The sequence below is a fragment of the Somniosus microcephalus genome, chromosome 3 (genome assembly GCF_052327205.1).
Source record: "Somniosus microcephalus isolate GS21.2 chromosome 3, FLI_Smic_1.0, whole genome shotgun sequence".
NCBI classification, from domain to species: domain Eukaryota; kingdom Metazoa; phylum Chordata; class Chondrichthyes; order Squaliformes; family Somniosidae; genus Somniosus; species Somniosus microcephalus.
This window is the reverse complement of record NC_140989.1, coordinates 348,335,056-348,359,286: the sequence shown is the minus strand read 5'-3', so window position 1 is coordinate 348,359,286 and position 24,231 is coordinate 348,335,056. Positions and strand designations below refer to the sequence as shown.

The window sequence follows — 24,231 nt, the reverse complement described above, 5'->3', positions numbered from 1 at the left end:
CGACCCAATCTCTCCTCATACATCATTCCTGCCATCCCAGGTATCAGTCTGGTGAATCTTCGCTGCACTGCCTCCATGGCAAGAACATCCTTCCTCAGATAAGGCAACCAAAACTGCACACAATACTCAAGGAGGCCATGCCCCCACGATAAATTAATCACCATTGGGAGTTTTTGCTAATTGCACTCGTTTGCAGGCCTTTGAGGAGGCTCTAAAAATTAAGCTGGTTCTTTTAGGTGTAAGGACACTAATAAGAATGTTTTAAAAGCTTTTGAATGTAATTTCTTTTTGAATTTACTAAAGCTAACTACTGTACCCCGATATAACTAGGAAATGGTTCTGTATATTTGTCATTTTCCATAATTTGAAATTGTGTTGCTCACAGGTGGAGAATTGACAGTGATTAAAAATGTTTTTTTTGTGATTAAAGCCATTTTCAGCTGTATTAACCACTCTTTAAATATATCACGAATATTTTTTAAAGCAAATTTTTTAAAGAAATTAAGTTTTTAAAACGCTGCCCGATTGTGCTGGTTCATGGCAGATTTTGCATTCGGTGATATGCAAATTAGTTTGAACGGTAACCCCCAAAACAAACACGTTTCAAAATGGTTTTGTCGATTTGTGCCCAAAGCGGAAACTAGCCCAGTATAACGTTGTTCTGATAGTCTGTCTCTCTCTTCCCTCTCCTCTCCCTATTTTCTCTCTCTTCTCCCCCCTCACTCCTTCAGTCTCTGTGCAGTAACCTAAAAGTAGAAGGTATATAGCAGCTGCTTGTGTTTTTCTTTTAATGTTACCTCGTACAAATTCTTTCAGGGTGCATTACTTGTGCATTCTCAATATGATTGTGTTACCACATACTGTAAATAAGAAAGTTAGTTCCAGCATTCAAAGCTGAGTTGTCTTTAGTTGCCTGGATTCAGCCCACAGCCAGAAAATGACTAATGAAAATTATGGGGTGACATGGTATCATTTTAGGTTCTGGAACCACACATTGGCCACTTTGGAAACTGAACAGGCAGTAATGGAAATTAAGGTTTCAGTAATTTAGTGGCTTCCCCTGCCATATTGAAATTGGACACAATTTTTGAAGTAACACTGTATGTAAGAGAACATTGACATTCATCTTTTGATTGAAGTGGACTGCATAGACACAGTTGTGGGTAGAAATTAGTGAATTGTGGAATCCTCCCAAAGATAGAAATAAAGTGCCACGTGGTAATAAAATCAGCTACGTTAACCTGGACCTCCCAAAGAGAACGGTCAAAGAGAGAATTTGATGGCAATTATAAAAGCTTATTATATTTTTCATTCCTAGTTTACCTGAGTTATTGGGACCTCTTCAACTTACAATGTCTGATCTATCTTCTGAACTAAGTGGCCTTGTAAAAACATTCAGGTAAGTGATTCAACTTACAAATTGTTTATTTAATTAATTCATTTATATATTATATAATTTTTTTTTAAGTCTAGCTAGCCATTGTCAGATCTGGCTGCATCACATCAAGCACTATCTGTCCTTGCTCTTATCTGCCAAAACCACTCGCTACTCCAGGATTGTAGTGGAAAGCAAAGATAACCGCTCAGCTCTTCTTCACTACCAGCCGTCTCCTTAGATTCCTCTCCTCCTCTGCCACCTCTACCCTCCCCTCAACGACAAATGCAAGGAGTTCATGGGCTTCTTTCTCACTAAGACTGAGACCGAAGCAATCCTCTTCGAACCGTACCACAAAATCCTTGCCCTCGCCATCAATTCCATGCCCTCCACGGCCACTGCCTCAGGTTGAACCAGATCATTTGCAACCTCGGTGTCCTATTTGACCTCGAGCTGAGTTTCCTACCCCATATCCTCTCCATCACAAAGATTGCCTACTTCCACCTCCCTGCATCGCCCATCTCCACCCCTGTCTCGGCATATCTGCTTCAAAAATACTATCCATGCATTTGTCACCTCCAGACTCCACTACCGATGCTCTCCTGAGCAGCCTTCCATCCTCCAATGTCCATGAACTTCAGCTCTTAAAAAAATTTCTGCTGCTCATGTCATATCCCGCACCAAGTTCTGCTCACCCATCAGCCCTGTGCTTGCTGCCTACATTGGCTCCTGGTCTCCCACTGTCACTAATTTAAAATTCTTATCCTTGTGTTCAAATCCCTTCATACCATCGCCCCTCTCTATATCTCTAACCTTCTCCAGCTCTACCATCCTGTGTGAATTCTGCATTCCTCCAACTCTGGCCTCTTGTGCATTCCCCCATCTCTTTGTCCCACCATTGGCAGTAATTCCTTCAGCCATATAGGCTGTATTTCTTCCCTAAAGCTCTCTACCTCCTTAAACTTTAAAACACTCCTTAAAACCCACCTCTGACCAAGCTTTTTGTCACCCCAGCTAATTTTTTTTTGTATTTGTCTATTTTTGTCTGTTTATGCTTCTGTGAAGCACTTTGGGATGTATTTTCTACATTAAAGGTGCTATGTTATTGCAAGTTGTTGTTGAAGGAATTCATCTTCGAGAATTCCGGGAATGTAAGAATTACAAAAATAATAGTTTCTTTGGCGAAAATGAAAACTGTTAACATGTCTATTTGTGTTACAAAATTATTCAATGCATTTCATTGAGCTCACTATTGGGGAAGATGTCTTGGCTTAATTCTGAGAATTTGTAAAATCTAGCAACCAATGTACTAATTGTATGTGTTTGCATGTGTGTCCGTGTGCACCTCTGTCTGTGTGCACACACGTTGCACCCATGCATTCTTGAAGGGATCACAAGATATTTGAGGATTAGGAAAACCATTCGGCCCATATCCGTTCTTCCATCCAAAAGCACTCGGGTCCCTCTTTCCCCCCCCCCCCATTGCAGCATCTAATTGTTTCTTAAATATATCCATTTTTGCCTCCATCACTCCTTCAGCAAGTCCATTCCAAGTGTTGATTGCTTTCTGTGTGAGAAATAACTTATTCATACCAGTCCATTTTCTCTTGGTTCCTGAAAATAGAAACTGTAGTTTGTAGCACAAACAAGTTTAATGAATTGACTGGATTTAGTTTCAGGAAGCCATGTCAATCTGTTGTGCATATTAATGTGTTTTTTTAGTTTAATTATTGCAGTTCTTTAGCTTATATACAGTTCACATTGGAACTAGTACATTAACAATCCCATTTTTTTGCCTCCAAGTTCAAGTCTACATGCATTCATTTACATGAGTAAATTAACAGTTCACCCTCTTCATGATTTCCAATGTAGTTTACTAAGTTCTTTAAGGAATCCTACACTAGCTCATTTTTTAGTGGAAATCTATTAACATGACTTTTTAGAACAACGTAGTTCATTTGAACTAGTGTTCAACCGAATGGTGTTTTTTTTTTTTAAAGTAAGATAATTAACAGTAATGACCATTTCTCTTCAAAAATTATCATTTGTCCTTTCGGTTGAAAATAATTTCCACGGCTTGATACACTTAGTAAACAGAAAATAAAAAACCACCACCAGATGGATTTAGCAACAGCAATTTTCTTCTTCACTGCTTTGGGAAGAAGCGCACACAGTTCAACTCCTTTCAGTTAACAGTTTTCAGTCTGTGCAGCTGAGAAATGGACTGGAGAAACCCTGGAGACCCCTGTACAGCAACTAATCTTCACGGAAAATCTCCAGGTGCCTGTTAGCAGTTGTTAAAGAAAACTGAGATGTTGAATTATTCTCCAGAGTTAGCAGAGATCAAGGGCTGGGGGTGGAGAATGGGAATAGTACTGAATTTGATTTCAATTAAGTCACTAATATGCTTTGGATTTTATCAAATTTAGTCTATGATTAGGAGTCGAGGGATAGAAGTTAGGATTCAAGTGTTGGATGTAAATTAAATGAAAGGATAACTATACCATCAGCAGTGGAGCAAAGAGGTTAAGGTACTTACACAATCAAGATTGCCAAAATCTTCCCAATCTAACTTGTGTATCAAAACTTACCTTCATTATTTGTAAAAATGCAACTAATTTTCTGCTTGTGAAATTTAACTTTTCTAAGTGTTTAGCACTTTAAAGATTCATTGCAACTAGTGATGCAAGTCAACATGCAAGGTCATAGAATCATTGAAATTATAGCACAGATGGAGGCCATTTTGCCCATTGTGCCTGTGAAGTACTAGCTTTTCAACGAGAGCTATCTACGTTTAATCCCATTTCCTTGCTCTTTACCCATATTCCTTTTATCATCTTCCTTTACTAAGTAGTTTAAAGCTATGCTGAAGTGCCAAAAATCAGTTCTCTATGTATTCTTAGATTTATTAATTCCCCATGACTTTATGACTGTTTGACGGGAGGGGGTAAGCGGAAGAAATGAATGGAGAGAACAAGAAAGGAAGGCAACTGACATAGGCTTGGGGTGATGGTGAGCGGACCTCTTGCCACCTTCCCCCGGGGCGGGGTCAACGAAGAGCACGTGGAAGTGGCAATGAAGACAATAGTGCATCAGAGGAAGGAGAGAATATATGGGATCAGCATGTAATTCAAAGCAAAAGGCACAGGTGGTGATGAGGGTAGTGGGAAGAGAAATGGATAGGGTCACACCCACCCCCACCCCCAACAGCAACAACTTGCATTTATATAGCACCTTTTGATGTAGTAAAACGTCCCAAAGTGCTTCACTGGAGTGTTATCAAACAAAATTTGACACCGAGGCACATAAGGAGATATTCGGGCAGATGACCAAAAGCTTGGTCAAAGAGGTAGGTTTTAAGGGGCATCTTAAAGGCGGAAAGCGAGGCGGAGAGGTTTAGGGAGGGAATTCCAGAGCTTATGGCCTCGGCAGCTAAAGGCACAACCACCAACAGGTGGAGCGATTTTAAAATCGGGGATCCACAAGAGGCCAGAATTGTATGAGTGCAGATATCTTGGAGGGTTGTAGGGCTGGAGGAGGTTGCAGAGATCTGGAGGGGTGAGGCCATGGAGGGATTTGAAAACAAGAATGAGAATTTTAAAATCAGGGCGTTGCTCAACTGGAAGCCAATGTAGGTCAGCGAGCACAGGGGTGATGGGTGAACGGGACTTGGCGCGAGTTAGGATAGGGGCAGCAGAGTTTTGGATGAGCTTAAGTGTATAGAGGGTGGAAGATGGGAAGCTGGCCATGAGTGCATTGAAATAGTCAAGTCTATAGGTAACCAAGGCATGGATGAGGGTTTCAGCAGCAGGTGAGCCGAGGCCGGGCGGAGTTGGGCGATGTTCTGGAGGTGGAAGTATGTGGTCTTAGTGATGATGCGAATATGTGGTCGGAAGCTCATCTCGGGGTCAAATACGATACCAAGGTTGCGAACAATGTTCCTGTTGAGCTGCGCAGCCACGCGGCGATCTGAAGCTCCTGCGCAGGCCGCTTGCCAGCTTTTAAATGGCAAAAACTGCACCTGCGTGATAATTTCAATGGGCCACACAACCTGTTAAAGGGGCCTGCACCCAAAAAAAAAATATTAGCAGGAACATTGGTTGCGAACAGTCAGTTTCAGCCTCACACTTGCCAGGGTGTCGGTGGCAAAGGAACGGAGGTTGTGGTGGGGACCGAAGACAATGGCTTCAGTCTTCCCAATATTTAGTTGGAGGAAATTTCTGCTCATCCAGTACTGGATGTTGGACATGCAGTCTGACAATTTAGAGACAGTGGAGGGATCGAGAGAGGTGGTGGTGAGATGGAGCTGGGTGTCGTCAGCGTACATGTGGAAACTGGTGTGTTTTCGGATGATGTTGCCGAGGAGTAGCATGTAGGGGGGGGGGCCAAGGATAGCTCCTTGGTGGACTCCAGAGGTAACGGTGTGGGAGCAGGAAGAGAAGCCATTGCAGATGATTCTCTGTATACAACTGGATAGATAAGAATGGAACCAGGCGAGTGAAGTCTGACCCAGCTGGATGACGGTGGAGAGGTGTTGGAGGAAGGTGGTGTAGTCAATCATGTCAAAAGCTGCAGACAGGTAGAGAAGGATGAGGAGGGATAGTATACTACGATCGCAGTCACATAGGATGTCATTCGTGACTTTGATAAAAGCCGTTTCAGTCCTCTGGCAGGGGCGGAAACCTGATTTGAAGGATTCAAACATGAAGTTCCGGGAAAGATAAGCACGGATTTCGGAGGCAACAGCACGTTCAAGGACTTTGGAGAGGAAAGGGAGGTTGGAGAGGACAGAGTTGTCGATGGATTTTTTTTTGAGGGGTGATGACAGAAGATTTGATGGGTAGAGGGACAGTACCTGAGGAGAGAGAACAACAAGGCCTCAGGAGCAGATGGAATCCCCACCGAGGCGCTAAAACATGGCGGAGAAGCACTATTGGCGCGAATACATGAACTCATTTCTCTTATTTGGAAGGAGGAGAGCATGCCAGGGGATCTCAGAGACGCCGTAATCATGACCATCTTCAAGAAAGGTGACTTCAGTCCAATTGCGGTAATTACAGAGGAATCTCCCTGCTGTCTGCTACAGGGAAAGTCATCGCAAGAATCCTCTTCAATCGCCTTCTCCCAGTGGCTGAAGAGCTCCTCCCAGAGTTGCAATACGGATTCTGCCCACTAAGGGGCACAATGGACATGATCTTCACCATGCGTCAACTACAAGAGAAATGCAGGGAACAGCACCAACCCCTGTACATGGCCAGCTTTGACCTCACAAAGGCCTTCGACACCGTCAACCGTGAGGGATCAAATTTGGCTGCCCTCAAAAGATTGTCACCATCCTCCGCCTGCTTCACGACGACATGCAAGCTGTGATCCTGACCAATGGATCCACCACAGAACCAATTCACGTACAGACCAGGTTCAAGCAAGGCCATGTCATCGCACCAACGCTCTTCTCGATTTTCCTGGCTGCAATGCTCCATTTCGCCCTCAGTATGCTCCCCGCTGGCGTGGAGCTAATCTACAGAACAAACGGGAAACTGTTCAACCTCCGTCGCCTCCAGTCCAGATCCAAGGTCGTCCCATCCTCTGTCATCGAATTACAGTATGTAGACGACGCTTGCATCTGCGCACACTCCGAGGCCGAACTCCAAACCATCGTCAACATCTTCACTGAAGCGCATGAGAGCACGGGCCTTACACTAAACATCCGTAAGACAAAGGTCCTCTACCAACCTGCCCCCGCCACACAGTACTGCTCCAGGGATTCCCAAAATCCTTGAAACTATGCCCCCTCTACTAAGGGAAAAAGTTCCTTTCTATCTACCCTATCTATGCCCCTCATAATTTTGTACACCTCAATCAGGTCCCTCCTCAGCCTTCTCTGCTCTAAGGAAAACAACCCCAGCCTGTCCAGTCTCTCTTCATAGCTGAAGTGCACCAGCCCAGGTAACATCCTGGTGAATCTCCTCTGCACCCTCTCCAATGCAATCACATCCTTCCTATAGTGTGGCGACCAGAACTGCACACAGTATTTCAGCTGTGGCCTAATTAGCATTTTGTACAGCTCCATCATAACCTCCCTGCTCTTATATTCTATGCCTCGGCTAATGATGGCAAGTATCCCATATGCCTTTTTAACCACCTTATCTACCTGTCCTGCTACCTTCAGGGATCTATGTACACGTACACCAAAGTCTCTCTGATCCTCTGTCCTTCCTAGGGTCCTACCATTCATTGTATATTCCCTTGCCTTGTTAGTCCCCCCAAAATGCATCACCTCCCACTTTTCAGGGTTAAATTCCAATTGCCACTGTTCTGCCCATCTGACCAACCCGTCTATATCGTCCTGTAGCCTGAGGCTTCCCTCCTCGCTATTTACCACTCCACCAATTTTCATGTCATCTGAGAACTTGCTGATCATACCTCCTACATTCATATCTAAATCATTAATGTACACTACAAACAGCAAAGGACCCAGCACCGATCCCTGCGGTACACCACTGGACACAGGCTTCCAGTCACAAAAACAACCTTCGACCATCACCCTCTGCCTCCTGCCACTAAGCCAATTTTGGATCCAATGTGCCAAATTGCCCTGGATCCCATGGGCTCCTACTTTCTTGACCAGTCTCCCATGCGGGACTTTGTCAAAAGTCTTACTGAAGTCCATGTAGACTACATCAACTGCACTACCCTCATCCACACACCTAGTCACCCCCTCGAAAAATTCAATCAAATTGGTTCGACATGATCTCCCCCTGACAAAGCCATGCTGACTATCCTTGATTAATCCTTGCCTCGCCAAGTGGAGACTAATTCTGTCCCTCAGAATTTTTTCCCAATAATTTCGCTACCACTGATGTTAGGCTCACTGGCCTGTAATTCCCTGGTTTATCCCTACTACCCTTCTTGAATAATGGTACTTTGTTAGCTGTCCTCCAGTCCTCTGGCACCTCCCCTGTGGCCAAAGAGGTTCTGAAAATTTGTGTCGGAGCCCCGGCAATCTCCTCCCTTGGCTCACACAGCAGCCTGGGATACATCTCGTCTGGGCCTGGGGATTTAGCTACTTTTAAGCCCGCTAAAACCGCTAGTACCTCCTCCTTCTCGATACTAATTTGTTCAAGTATATCTCAATCCCTCTGTCTGATTTCTACGCCTACATCGTCCTTCTCCATAGTGAACACAGATGCAAAATATTCATTTAAAACCTCAGTCACATCTTCTGGCTCTAAACACAGATTGCCACTTTGGTCCCTAATGGGCACTACTCTTTCCCTGGTTATCCTCTTGCTCTTAATATACTTATAAAACACCTTGAGGTTTTGCTTTATTTTGCCCACCAGTGTTTTTTCATGCCCCCTCTTTGCTCTCCTAATTTCTTTTTTAAGTACCCCCCTGTACTTTCTATACTCCTCTAGGGCTTCCACTGTTTTTAGTCCTTTGTATCTGCCAAAAGCCTCCCTTTTTTTCCAAATCCATTCTTGTATATCTCTTGACATCCAGGGTTCCCTGGGCTTGTTAGTCTTACCCTTGACCTTTACGAGAGCATGTTGGCCTTGTACTCTCTCTATTTCCTTTCTGAAAGATTCCCACTGCTCTGATGTGGATTTTCCTAGAAGTAGATGATCCCAGTCCACTTTGGCCAGATCTTGCCATATCATATTAAAATCGACCTTCCCCCAATTTAGAACCTTTATTTCCGGTCCATCTTTGTCCTTTTCCATGACTACTTTTAATCTCACTGAATTATGGTCACTGTCACCAAAATGCTCTCCTACTGACACTTCTATCACTTGCCCGGCTACATTCCCTAGAATTGGGTCCAGTACCTCCCCCCTCTCTTGTAGGACTTTCTACATACTGCCGCAAAAAGCTCTCCTGGATGCACTTTAAGAATTCCACACCGTCTAAGCCTTTCACACTCTGACTATCCCAGTTAATATTGGGGAAGTTGAAATCCCCTACTATTATTACCCTATTACAGGAAACTTCGTGCTGTCTGGCACCGACGGGACCGAGCTGTTGCCGTCCCATCAAAACTGCCGGACAAACCAGCGCTAATGTTGAAACATACGGAGATTTTGAGCTGCGTATCTGGCAACAAACCCAGCTTCTAAACAGTCGGCCATACCTTGCAAGCGTCTCTGCAGCTTAGCAACAGCTTCAGCGAGACCTTGCAGAGCCTGACTGGTGGAAAAAAAAAAGCAACGAAAAGAAAAAAACCTAACGAAATGGCTCCTGATTTTTGCCGGTGGCTCGAGCATTCCGGACAGTTAACCTCTGGATAAACCAAAGTTTCCTGTATTTCTACACTTCTCTGAGATTTGCCTACATATCTGTTCCTCTATCTCCCCCTAACTGTTTGGGGGCCTATAGTACACTCCCAGCAAAGTGCTTGCCCCCTTTTTGTTTTTAAGTTCTACTCATGTGGCCTCTTTAGAGGAACCTGCTAAGATATCATCCCTCTTTTTACTGCAGTAATTGACTCCTTGATTAATATTGCGACACCCCCTCCTCTTTTACACCCCCTCTGTCTCGCCTGAAGATTCTATACCCCGGAATATTGAGCTGCCAGTCCTGCCCCTCCCTCAACCATGTCTCTGTGATAGCAACAATATCATACTCCCATGTGTTCATCAACACCTTCAATTCATCTACCTTACTCGCAAGACTCCTTGCATTAAAATAAATGCCATCCAGCCTTGCCATACTCCCTTGTGCCATTACATATTTGCTCTGCATTCCAGGGCTGACTTGTTTTTTCCTCTGTATTTGGCTGTGAATCACCCCCTACTATAGCTCCACTCCGTATCCCATCCCCCTGCCAAGTTTGTTTAAACCCCCCCCAACAGTACTAGCAAACCTCCCTGCAAGGATGTTGGTCGCGTTCCGGTTCAGATGCAACCTGTCTGACTTGTACAGGTCCCATCTTCCCCAGAAGCAGACCCAGTGATCCAGGAAACTAAAGCCCTCCCTCCTGCACCAACTCTTTAGCCACGCATTCATCTGCTCTATCCTCCTATTCCTATACTCACTAGCACGTGGCACCAGGAGTAATCCAGAGATTACAACCTTTGAGGTCCTGCTTTTTAATCTGCTACCTAGCTCCCTAAATTGTTGTTGCAGGACCTCATCCCTCTTTCTACCTATGTCGTTGGTACCAATGCGAGCCACGACCTCTGACTGTTCGCCCTCCCCCTTCAGAATGCCCTGCAGCCGTTCAGTGACATCCTTGACCCTGGCACCAGGGAGGCAACATACCATCCTGGAGTCACGTCTGCGGCCACAGAAACGTCTGACTTGCCATGAGCAATGCCATGAAAGATCTGCTAAAACTATATATAATGTACAAGCAGCTTAAATAATAACTTTAAAAAGGGAATTGGATAAATACTTGAAGGGAAAATTGACCAGGGCTACGGGGATAGAACGGGAGTAGGACTGAAAGAGCTATCCAATTGAAGAGCTGGCACAGGCACAATGAGCCGAATGGCGGCCTCCTGTGCTGTATCATTCTGTGTGTGTTGTCATATTTTTCAGAAGATTAGCAAACTTGTTTTAGAATTCTATATTGCTTCACTTCACGAGTTTCACACCATTTATTAAAAGGCTAACTAATGAAAGTAAGTTTAGAGTATTGAGGTTTTCCCCATGTTGCACAGTTGCGCAGTCATCTTAACCAAACATTTAAAGTGATAGGTAATGGAATTTTGTGATGGCCTTCTACTTGCTACAAGTCACTTGTGCTACTGTCATCCCATTAAGCACAGACTAATGCTTTTGTCTCTTGATGGCCTTCACTTCCCCTGCAGAAATTTTGTCTTTTTCTTTAGGTGACAACTTTAAAACTGTTGCAGTTAACCATAGTAGAAGTCTAGAATTAATGGACCACTGTTGCTGATGATTTTGTACTTGTCTCTGCACTGAAAGCTTTGTTCATCTGAGGATCTGGCCCTGAGGTGCAGCTTGCTTTAAAAGTGACTGACCTTTGTCTGCTCCTGCGCACATAAATGTGCCACACCTGTAGGTTGTATGCTTTTAGCCCTCCTTTTTATACAGCCACAATAAGATGATTGCACTATGACCGGTGGTTGCTCTGGGACTGGTGACTGAGCAAAAGGTTTTTGTTTGGAGAAGCTTGACTGCATAGTTATTGAACAGCCTGGTGATATTAATGCACCAACAGATCTATATGGGTGTACTTGAGCAAGTCAACCAACTCCTCACACTGCTTGGTTTGTAAACTGCTTCTTGATAGCAATGTGCTGGGTGTTAAGTTGCTGCCAATCGATATAAAAAGAGGTTCTGTTAATTGACACATAACGGCATCCCTTAGTTTATTTAGGAGAATGAAGGTTCCCCATGCTGTAATCAATAATGGATCCTTGTAGAGCACAGGAATAAAGATGCTTTCACTGGTATTTTGCATAGTTACCCCAGGTGAATTTAAGCTGTCTCTTCCATTGTATTTCATGGCAGATTAGCTGTGATGTTACATTTGAACAGCCTGTCAAGATGATTCCATCATCCATCTGGCTTGATGTTTACCAGTAGAGCCTCAGCATAGGCCTGGCACCAACTGCTCATTTTGATTTAGAGATTTCAGACAAAAACTTTAAAACTAATGCAAAAAAAAACAAAAGTAGGGAAATATTATTTGTTGTCTCCTCTCTGGGCCTTAATGTATATTGAAATCTAGTTATTTGTATCTCTAAATAATACATTGCTCATGTTTATTTCCTGTTAATCAACTGTTGAATCTTTCTTCATAATCTTCCAGTCATTACCCTAGAATAGTTAATCATTCAGTGTTGACTTCCTGCATCAATAATACTAAGACGACTGACTCAGCATCCACACTGAGGCAATGTCATGAAAGAGACCCAAAACTGAATAAACTATTCCATAAATTTTGCATTTTTTGAAAAAGTTTGTGTTAAAGGGTATAACTTAATTTTGGCATTTAGATCACTTTCACTCTTAATGTTTATAACATCCTTTAACCCTCGAACAGATTTCTGCCTTTAATTGAATCCCAAATATTCGCTAATTTCTTAAATTGTTAAAGAATTTGTTTAATTAATTCTGTGTACAGAGGCTTCCAGACAGTCCATTGGATGAAAATCTTCTTTCAATAGCAGCTGTCAAATTCGTTAGTTGGCATCAGAGGTATCTATAGTTTGGTAGTCTGACAAGTCATAGGATGTGTTGATCTGGGAAATGCAAATATACCGTGGGTAGCGGGTAAATTTCTGACATTGGAATTAAGCCAAATTGGCGGAGTGTAGAGGGAGCATTTCCTTGAAGGTGACTCATTTTACAGCGAGCTAGGAGTGATGACAATGGGTGTAGATTGCATTTTTTGCACCTATTGTCAGCATCCACAATGCCAGAGTGTGTGGTGGCTAAGAGCTTAATCCACCTGACTCCATTTTTCCTATCATGGAGTGCTTGAGATAGAGCAGTAAATGTGCCTGAAATCTGGACAGGTACAAACACTGTTGTGGTCTTCCTAAAAGGAATGTAGAAGGAAAAAAAACATTTTAGGGTATATTCCCGCTCCCTTTCCCACCTGTCTCTTATATTTTAAGTGGGGTGGTGGGGGGGGGGGGGAAAGAGATATGTCAAGGGCTGTAAGCCAGCTTTTGGATGCAGATGTAGGTAAGGGGACAGATGTGGTCAGAGCCAAAGGCTGGGAAGGGAAATAAAGCAAGTGGGGTTGTGCATAGTGTCACCTATTTTTTGGAGGACAGAATGTTAAGTATATAAACCTTGAAGCTTAAAAGTGACACCCGAATGTCATGGAAGTAGCGTGACATTCAAGTGTGATCCAAACCAGGAAGATTCAAAAGTTTTAATATCAGTACATAGATAGATTTGACATTCTTGGATTCCCATTGCTGCTTCTGTGGTCATAGAATATAGACCAGTTGAGTATGGGAGGGGAGGAAATTCTTATGTGCACATTATTCTTACAGGGATAGTGTGTCTAGTTGATCGCCCATGGAAAAACCTGAAATATCTTTTGCATGTAAAAGTTGGCATTGTAATGGAGTATTAAGACCATACTTATAATTGTTAATTTGGCATGTTAGATTAAGACACTTTTAGTCCTTCCATTTGGTGCCATGCCAATCCAATAATATCGAATTTGACCACCTGAAGGTTTATGATGGGAACTCTGATTGCTTAAGCAGCTCGTATCCGCTCCAGAGAGAGGATCTCTTCAATGGCTCATCGCTATAAGAAGGCTTATGGAGTACGTTCCTTTATTAGCTGAGGCTTCAAATAGAAGAGCAGAGAGGTTATTCTAGAACCTTATAAAACACTAATTAGGCCTCGGCTAGAATACTGCGTACAGTTCTGGTCACCACATTACAAGAAAGATGTGATTGCATTAGTGAGGGTACAGAGGAGATTTACAAGGATGTTGCCAGGACTGGAGAATTTTAGCTATGAGGAAAGATTGGATAGACTGGGCTTGTTTTCTTTGGAACAGAGGAGGCTGAAGGGAGACTTAATTGAGGTGTATAAAATTATGAGGGTCCTAGATAGAAAGGATCTATTTCCCTTAGTAGAGTGGTCAATAACCAGGGGGCATAGATTTAAAGTAATTGGTAGAAGGATTAGAGGGGAGTTGAGGAGAACTTTTTTCACCGAGGGTGGTGGGGTTCTGGAACTCACTGCCTGAAAGGGTGGTAGCGGCAGAAACGCTTGTCACATTAAAAAAGTACTTGGATATGCACTTGAAGTGCCGTAAACTGCAAGATTATGGAACAAGAGGTGGAAAGTGGAATTAGGCTGGATAACGCACTCGACCGGCACAGACACGATGGGCCGAATGGCCTCCTTCTGTGCCGTAAATTTCTATGATTCTATTTAAATCTGTATATGATTTGGTTTGTATGCTTCATCAATGGTCCTATTTGCCTTCTAATTTTGTGCAAGTATTGTGAACTCTTGGCTAGAGAGGATTGTTGAAAGGAATCAGTTATATTTGGATCCAGAATATGGCCCTATTAATAGATAAAAAAACCTACATTGAGTCTTATTTTTGGTTATGAAATATTCCCACTTTCCTATGTGGTACTTTTGAAGCCAGCATGATAAAATCTGACAGTTTGCTTAGTTCCTGCTCCTCTCCTTGGTTTCTGGCACTACCCACTACTTTTTTGAAAGTAATGATGATATGACATTTGGGCAGTGTTTTGACAGCATTACATTAAGCTATCAAAATGGTAGGATGTCAATTTATAGTTGCGATGTTCTACGTAAAAAGATCTTGATCTTGATTTCTGCCACCTTATCAAGCTGGGAAAGTTGAGGAGTAAGTCAAAGATGCCCTCGTGCACCTCCAAAACAGCAAGTTAGAGAACAGTATAGGCAGGGAGCAGTGTCACCTGGCTAGAACCAAGCCCTCGTGCTCAGTCTTGGCCAGGGAATGTGTGGTGCAAAGGCTGTAAAAGATTTGAAGAATTAAGAACTTGAGAAGTTTAAAAGTCTTCATTGTGCAAAGGAAGCTAAAAATGAGAGACGTGTGACACTGTTGATCTTCACCTCTTCTAGCTGATAGTTTTTTTCAATTATGTTTTTCAGGCTAACTAACACAAATATTATTCACAGAACTTCAGAATGGACCTTAATTGCAGTCGTGCTGCTTTCAGTGTAAGTATTAATAACTTTATTCTTGTTCAGAGATTAAAGCAAGGGGCTCTTGAAAAGTGCAAAAGAGACTGGGTAAATCAAGAAGAAGTGCTTAGTAGAGCCCAAGATTGAGATAAAAAACCTGAAGACTATGAGTAAAGAGATTGAAAGAGGTAAATGAGTTCTGACGTCCTGGGAAAGACTGAGTTAAGAACAAAGACTGCAATGAGTCTTGATTTCAACACAGTGGGGATTTAGAAGGAACAGCATGTAGAATAATGTATTTAGAAATATGTGATCATGTAGAAGTGTGCAAATAAACAGAGTACCTCTATAGTAGAGCAGTTTTACAACATTTATATATTTTTCTATATGATTTACTAGACTTTGTCCCCCCTCCACCCCCGTCTCAAATTTACTCCTCTTATCCCCTCCTCTGCTGAAAGCCAGGACGAATCGCAGAATCACAGAAACCCCACAGTGCAGATAGAGGCCATTTCGGCCCATCGAGCCTGCACCGACACATATCCCACCCGATCCCCGTAACCCCTACACCAACACATATCCCACCCTATCCCCGTAACCCCACGTATTTAATCCCCCTAACACTAAGGGTCAATTTATCATAGCCAATCAACCTAACCCGCACATCTTTGGACCCTACAATGCAGTTATATAGTGTTAGTATCAAGTGTCATCAGGCTATTCGATCATGGGTATTGCAGCCAAGCCTGACCCTGTCCTCAGCTGACATACCCCATATGTGCATATTTCAGCAAAGACCACTAATTTGTTCGTGACTGCAAGTCATTGGGGAAAGTTGTAATCTCTTTTTTGCGCCATTCAAGGGTCCAAATGATGTAGACGTACTCTTATAATAGCACAAGTCTCCAAGAAAATCTGGGGCAAGATTCGGTAAACAAAAGCCCTGCCTAAGAAGCCTTGCATTTCCTCAGACCTGCCAGCATTCTTGCACACAAGGTCTGAAAAATATTGTTCACAATGCCAACAGCAGTGATGCTAGTCAGTCGTTAAAATTGATACACTGGGGAGAATTTTAAGCCCCCAGCGAAGGATGAGACAGGGTGGGGGGTTTAAATTGGTAAAAATATGAAGCCTAACCCCAAACCCGCTGCAAACGTGCCTACTTCCGGTTTAACCACAGCAGGTTTGGGGTCAGCTAAATAAACTGTTCTGGAGAAGTGAGTCAGTATTTTAATATGCTAATGAGGCTGTGTTCCTCAGATTTCGGCAGCCATTTAAATTTAAATGGCTGCCGAGCTATGTTTCCCAGGGCTCGGGAAACCCGGCAGCTAAAGTGAGGAGGGTGCTGCCAGATCCAGCAGGTAAGTCCTTTTCCAGCACTGACTGTGGGCCCGGAGGAGCAGGGGTGCTGGCCCCTCGAGCAATCCAATCTCTCCTCCAACCACCCTCCCCCGGCCATCTGATTTTCCCCCCCCACTCCCTCGATCTGTAATGATGTTTAATTTAATCTTGCATCATAATTGTGGAAATGTGGAGGCAGCGCAGCAATTCCCTTTTGCTGCAGCAAATCGGATTTGATTTGTATAGATGCAAAACTAATGCTTCTTTACAGAATAAAAGCTTCCTCTCTCTGACTGCTACAGATAGAATTATATCAACGAATTCAGTTTTCTTGTGTATTCTCACTTGAGAGTGAATTGTTTAAATCTTTTAAGTTTGTTGTCATTTTGTTGTTGATTAAATTATGTATTGACCGGTTTAAATTATAACTAGATAAATCCAAATCCAGTGCGGAAAAGCTGAATTGAAGTGGAATAAGTTTCAAAGGCAGATTTTTAGCTTTGAGCTGGAGCGGAACAAACTAAGACTTCAGGCTTTGAGACTCATTACAGCCCAACATTTTAAGCATTAAGTACATTTTAAATATGGTATAAGGGAGATTGACAAATCACCCATAATGAATATTTTGTTCTGCTTCATCAGATATCAGCGTATCTGACCAATTTAATTTTTAATTTTTAGGTGTTTATTTCTAATGAAGGGCTCAATCTCTTGTTCATGTTATCTACCCTCATAAATTCTTTCCCTATTTATGAATAGCACATTAAGGACTTAAACCTACATTGCACTGCAGTAACTTTAAACCATTCTACTGTTAATTTTGTGTAGAATGCAGTGAAGTAATTGAACTCTTAACCATTTGTTATATTCCATTTATTCCATAATAATATTGCCCCTTTTTTTAACAACTTTCAAGACTGTGAAATTTTTAACCATTAATGCAGTTACATGTTATAAGGAATGTATACTGCCGGTGTTGCTTTATGATTGCACCCAAGTTAAAGTTCCAGCTTTTTTCTACATGCCATAACAGCAGTTTGTGATCTCATGGTGATGGGACTGATCATGAAGCCCTCCTAGTTCAGGAATAAAATTAAAATGAAATAATGTGCCGGATCTTGTTGCAAAAATAAAGACGTGTTAACGACGTACACCATTATTAATGCTCAAATTGGCCAGCAAGTTCAGGGGATTAAGCAATACAGCGTGAGTTGCGAATCTCCAGAGCTTGCTGGTCGATTTACGCCACTCCGCCATTTGCTTTGCACAGACGGCATCTCGCCCTTAGCCTCCCTGTTATTTTTAAGAACTTAAAAAAAATAAAAAAAAATTAGTTTATGGGATGTGGGCGTTGCTGGCAAAGCCAGCATTTATTGTCCATCCCTAATTGCCCTTTAAGAAGGTGGTGGTGGTGAGCCACTTTCTTTGAACTGCTACAGTCCGTGTGGTGAATGTACTCCCACAGTGCTGTTAGGTAGGGAGTTCCAGGATTTTGACCTAGCGACGATGAAGGATCGGCGATATACTGTACTTCTTAGTCAGGATGGTGTGACTTGGAGAGGAACTTGCTGGATTTGTAAATTAATTGCTCGTTAAACTAGCCACAGAGAGTCTGATAATTAAGGCCATAAGCACTCTTAACAATGTGATAATTGTTAATGCAATATCAATCAATCTTTCTAGCCCAGAAAGGAAATGATTGAAACAGTGGAGTCTCATTCCTTCAGGTAGTGAGTTGTTCTTCCAAGAGATTTTAAAATTAAAATGTTTAATTTTTAAATGTTTTTTGCTTTTCCTTACCATCTCTTTTTTTTCTCTCTCTCAATCCAATCTTTTTTTCCCTTTCTTTATTTCTCCAGTAGAGAGTGATTTGTGGTTCACAATATAATTCAAATATTGCTGGTGGCATTTGACTCTAATTCACCCACGTTCTCCATTGTTCCTGTTTCTCTCTAAATCCTTAAATCACATTGGTTAAGGAGATACACTATTGGTCCCACCATTCACCAAAGTCCCTGATGCCCTCACCACACCGCTAACGGCGTACGCCGTGAGATGCCCCGCACCAGGAAGATCCGGCCCAATTTATGCACTGTAATGACATTTTACTTGGACTGGTCAGACCACACGGACTACCGTGTTTTGTTTCGGTTGCTGCGCCATAGAAAAGTACATGTATTAGAGGTGGTGCAGTGAGATTTCATGAGACTGAACCCAAAATGTAAGGAGGATGAGCCATGAGGAAAGATAATAGAAGCTCAAGCTCTGCAGAAGACAGTTTAAGTTAGCATGAGTAGCAAGTCCCTTTGACTGTTACGACAACAGTTCTACTGCATTACCATTTTGAGACACAGCTGGAAAGTACAAAATGCCACCAGCAGCATTTGAATTATATTGTGGACCACAAATCACACTCTCTGCTGGAGGGAGCTCTCTGACACCTAAAATATATGTGCACAGCTCCACTCCCATGATGTCTTTTTTAATGTTGAGAGGGGACGGGCAGCATTGATCCGCTTTCTCATCGCGTTTCACGTATGCACCTGAAACTGATGCACATTGATGGGGACAGTGGCAGTGTATGTACAGCCTTAGACCACTGTTAAAACTTCAACTGTGAAGCAATGCTATTTACTGACCAGCTAACTGAAGCAAAAATTCTGCATATGTAATTTTTTTTTTTCAAAAAGCAAATTTTAAATTTTACATCTAAATTCTATATGAAGGATTTAATTTGAAGCTTTTGCCTTTTAGCGAAATCACAGGTGGTTTAATGCAGTATCGGGGTTGAAGCCATCAAACGACCCTAGTATGTTTCAGCTTGAATTACAACATTTTAGAAATCTTATTCCAGGCTGTTCAGCTGCACAGTGCCTCTCTCTCGGCCTGCCAGGTCAGTGGAACCTCTGGGGTAGAGAAGTGCTTATTAGACATTTGCAGGCCAAAGTATGCCACAGGCTAACTTCATAGCATCCTCAGCATTACATTTCATTTTCTTGATATTGCTTCAGTCTGACATTTTCAGCTTTATTGTCCCAGGCAGCGGCAAGTGAAGGCTTCAATGAGCCTTGTGTCTGCGTCATAAAGCCAGCTAGTGCTCAAATGATTCATTAAATCAGAACATAGAAAGTAACTTTACTTGAATGCTTTGGTATAAATTTTTAATCAACTGTACGAACAAATCTTTTGTCATTTTTACTATTTACTCATATGGGTGAATGGCTAATTTGTGAAACAGATCTTATGAATTTTTTAGAAAGTTTCCTGACACAAATCTCACAGGGTTCAGGGTAACCATTTATTGCAACTTAACGGTGGCATTTTAATTTCTATGTATTTTGGCATCGAATGTCTTTACACACCTTGTATATAGATTTTGTAAGACATCAGCTAATAGAACTTTAGTCACATTGGTACTTGTTTTGGTCACTGCTGTGATTTCAGCCATGACCAGTTACAAAATAATGTTTATAGATTCACCAAATAAACTTCTAAGACTCTAAAATGCTTGAGTTTAAAGTTTCTTATACTTTACAGTTTTTTTTTTAACTGATTTTTATGATGAATATTAACTACTTGTGCCTACAAGCTTTAACTCTGAACTTATCTGTTATCCCAGGTAAAGCCTTTTGAAATGGCACTTTTGTTCCTGTATTTCTCAGTTATCTGGATCAGTATAGTTTGGATTTCAGAATCCCTTCTGAATTTTCATTCATGTCTAAAATGGGAGAGCAATATATGATACTAAATGATGCAGATAAACACATCTTTAAATATGGTGGTAGTATGAAATGCATGCTTGATTTTTCAGTTGCTCAGCATTGCTGGGACTCTTGCTATATATGTATTATATACCCTGGGTGAAAGCTAATGGAAAGCTTTCAGTGCTTGTGTTGGAAAAATGTCTTGGCTAATTTTTTGTCTGAACTGGCTGACGGCACTGAATTGTGGTCAATTTTGCCAACAGAGCTTAGATTTAATCCTTCAAGATTTTCACCTAAAAGCTTGAGCGTGGTTTTGCTGTACTGGGAGTAGAGTGTTAGCTTTGGGACATACCATTTAAACATACTTCAAATGATGTGGATCACAGGACAAAAGCCATCAGTCATTTCAGTTAACTCTGCTATACGGAGATATACACAAGAGGCTATGTTCATCTGACATTCACAGCTTCAGAATAGATTCCTGGCTGGTCTCTGTTCCAGGATGTTCTTCGTTTAACATTATTTTCTATATAAGATGTAAGATAAAGGTTGAATAGTTTTAAATAAGAAGGAAGACTTATAAATTGGATTTTAGTCTGAAGTAAAAAAAAAATGAAATATTTATCCTCAACAGACAATTCTTTTTAAATTAGCTGTGTTTTTGTATAAAATAGCAGATCATCTGATACATTGGCCAGGATTTCCTGGAACGGCGAGATTGGTGGCATACACTGTAAATTTTGCCATCTAGCGTGCCAATCTCGTCAGTGATCACTTATTCCATATGTTCCTGCATTTCTAATTTGAATACACTAGCAGCGGGCATGGCAGTGAGTTGGAAGTGGTAAGGCTATTTATCCCAGTGATTTGAGGAATACATTCAACGCAAAGCATTTCATATTTGTGGGGGATAGTGGCGTTGGTGCGGCAGGGACAGGGAATAGCTGCTATAAAATAGTGACCGGAATCTGAAAGCATTTTCATCTTCACAAGTAATGATTGAGACAAAAAAACCTTGGACTGGAGCAGGTTGAGGTTCCAATTACAGGAAATTTTGTGCTATCCGGCACTGACGGGACCGAGCTGTTGCCGTCCCATCAAAACTGCCGGACAAACCAGCGCTAATGTTGAAACATACGGAGATTTTGAGCTCTGTATCTGGCAACAAACCCTGCTTCTAAACAGTCGGCTGTACCTTGCAAGCATCTCTAGCTTAGCAACAGCTTCAGCGAGACCTTGCAGAGCCTGACTGGTGGAAAAAAAAGCAACGAAAAGAAAAAAAACCCCAACGAAACGGCTCCTGATTTTTGCCGGTGGCTCGAGCATTCCGGACAGTTAACCTCCGGATAAACCAAAGTTTCCTGTAATTCCAGGCCTTTTCTAATGTTGAGCAAAAGTGAAGCAAATTTTATTAGATTAACAGGTCCATAACATGAACTAAATGGAACAATTTTAAAGGGGTGCAGGAACAGAGAGACCTGGGGGTTCACAAACCTTGGTAGCAGGACAAGTTGATAAAGCTGTTTAAAAAAGCATAAAACTAGCACTTCATACAGATACAGAATATTTTAATCTAAATATGAGGGAAGAGCTGGAGCCAATGTCATCTCAGCATTGGCAGCCGTGCCTTGAGGTGTCTGGGCACCAAGCCATGGCATTACCTCCCTAAACATCTCTCTTCGATTCTCCTTAAAACCTATCTCTGTTCTAATATCTCCTTATGTGGCTGGGTGTCAAATTATGTCTGATAACGCTCCTGTGAAGCGCCTTGAGACATTTTGGTACGTTAAAGGTGCTATATAAATGCAAGTTACTGTGTCGCCAGAGGTTTTTGTCATTTGGGGCATTATATTTAAGCATCAACTGTAATTTAAAAATTCAGTTAAGTGCTGAACTACCTTTAATTGAATTTTTAAAAGCAACCATTCAAGAATTTAAAATTTTATCCCAAGTAATTTAGGGTGATTGCAATAAATGCATTTTAACTTTTTTAAATTTTCCTTTCTTTAATCATTGGTGGGAGGAGGGACTATTGATATGTCACCAACATTATTTATTGGAGTGTTCCCCAGCAACCAATAAGGAAATGTGAACGGGCACAAGGGAAATCTGATGTAACATAATGAGTGTCAGCTGTGGCTCAGTTGGTAGCACTCTCGCCTCGGAGTCCGAAGGTTCAAAACCTAGGCTGACACATCAATGCGGTACTGAGGGAGTACCCTGCGCTGTCGGAGGGTGCTGTCTTTCGGATGTGACATCAAACCAAGGCCCTGTCTGCCCTCTCGGGTGGATGTAAAAGATCTCATGGCATTATTTCGTAAAGCAGCAGGGGAATTCTCCCCCCCCCCCCCCCCCCAAGTCAATATTTATCCCTCAACCAACACCACTAAAAAAACATTTTCTGGTCATTATGTCATTGCTGTTTTTGGAACCTTGCTGTGCACAAATTGGTAGCCACTTCTCCTACATTACAACAGTGACTACCCTTCAGTTGGCTGTAAAGCGCTTTGGGATGTTCTGAGGTCGTGAAAGCCTTTCTTTTTTCTTTCAATGAAAAGATTACGTAAATATAAGAGCTGTCCCGGTGTTTGTACTTTGCTAGACGGTGAATATGTAATGTAATTGTCCTGAGAACAGAATTATATCTAATTCCATGAACCCAATAAAATGTCATGTCTAAATTAACATGCTCTTTTGACTTCTTAGTAGTTTGGGATTTTGTTGTCTTGTTACTGGACCAATTGCTCTTTAGTTGCCTGGTAAACTACATGGGGCCAAATGTTGCTGTGAGTGTCGAACGAGCAGCACTTGCTGTTTGTTAGACTTGCACTTACCCATAGACTTTCTCGGAGGTTTTGCACGGCAAATTGCTATCAGCGGGACACCCAAATGGTGTGGCGCCCTCTACAGGGCATCTGGGACCTATGTGAACAGGACAAGAAACTGTGTATCTCCTTAACCAATCAGATTGAAGAATCGTTAATGAGCAGAGCAGCGTCTGAACCAGGAAGTGTAAGTTAGAATAGTAAATTCAATCAAATCGGGTACAGAAAGCGAAATAGAGAGAGAAAGAAAGATTGGAGAGAGAGATAAAAAGAGGCAAAGAAAAAGTTTTTAAAAATGTTTTAAAATCTCGAACAATACATAAAAGCTGAAGGAATGAGACTCCACACTTGGAAAAAGTTACATTTCAGTAGCAGCGAGGTTGTTTGGCAGTAATTGAGACTTATCATGCCGTTAAAAGGTTACTTAAGACTGGAATGCCCTAACTTTTTGTGGCGAGTTTAGCCCATATCTATGACAGTGCAGGAACTGCATACTGTTCAGTACATTTGAATGGGGAGCCAGGCGGTGAGATGCTGTTTTCATGCAGATTACGGAGGAGCATCGTGTCTTGGACAGCAACTTACTGATTTTCCTGTTTATCTGCACTCGCATCGTTGATAGCCTCACCGTTAACTTCACAGCAAAATCTGGTCCATTATTATTTTAACATTTTTATTGGAGGTCTTCTGCTTTCTTCTAAAGATGGCAGTGTGAATAGTAAATGGTGAACCTGATATTTGTGTTAAGTTTAAGTGAAGGTACTGTCAATTTACTGCTTAATATGTAAATTCGAGATGATTCTTGCAAGCCTTTTTGATCTGAGCTGTAATTTATTTAGTAACCTTCTGTCATGAGGAATATTGGATAAATGTCTATTTAATTGCAAAACCAGTCACATCTATAGATGGCATAATGGTTGATTCTCATTATAAATGTGCCAAAAGTGACTTCAGATGGTTCTTGCAAAGTTGAAAGGGAGAGCATTATTTTTTTCAATCTTCCTGCACTCCCTTCACACTGACCACTTGAGGGCTCTGCAAAAGCAGCACAAGCATGAAAGCATAAAAATATAAAGCACATTGTTCCTCTATGAAACATGCCAGATTTGAAGTGTTGCCCCTCCTTTACAGCCAGTCCAAAATAGCTTCCTACCCTGATTGAAATTGGTATTCAGTCGTTCTACATTATCTGGCTTGAACATTTTCTGGTGCAAAGCTCCAACCAAGGACTACGGCATACCTAAGTGCAACCCCATCTTTCTTGATACAAAGGCCTTTGGGCAAAATAAGGTTAACAACCACTCCTACCCACAAACTCCAAATCATGGACCTTTGTATGGCCAAGAAACGAAGCCTC

The 24,231-nt window shown here is 41.9% G+C and overlaps 1 protein-coding gene across 1 annotated transcript in view; it reads left to right on the top strand.

The window, feature by feature from the left end:
- Window positions 1-24,231, top strand: part of rpap2 (RNA polymerase II associated protein 2) — a 138,787-nt gene that overhangs the window by 33,957 nt on the left and 80,599 nt on the right. The window contains 2 exon segments of the mRNA XM_085983337.1: window positions 1,319-1,399; window positions 14,972-15,040. Of these exon segments, the coding sequence (XP_085839463.1) occupies window positions 1,319-1,399; window positions 14,972-15,040 (150 nt within the window).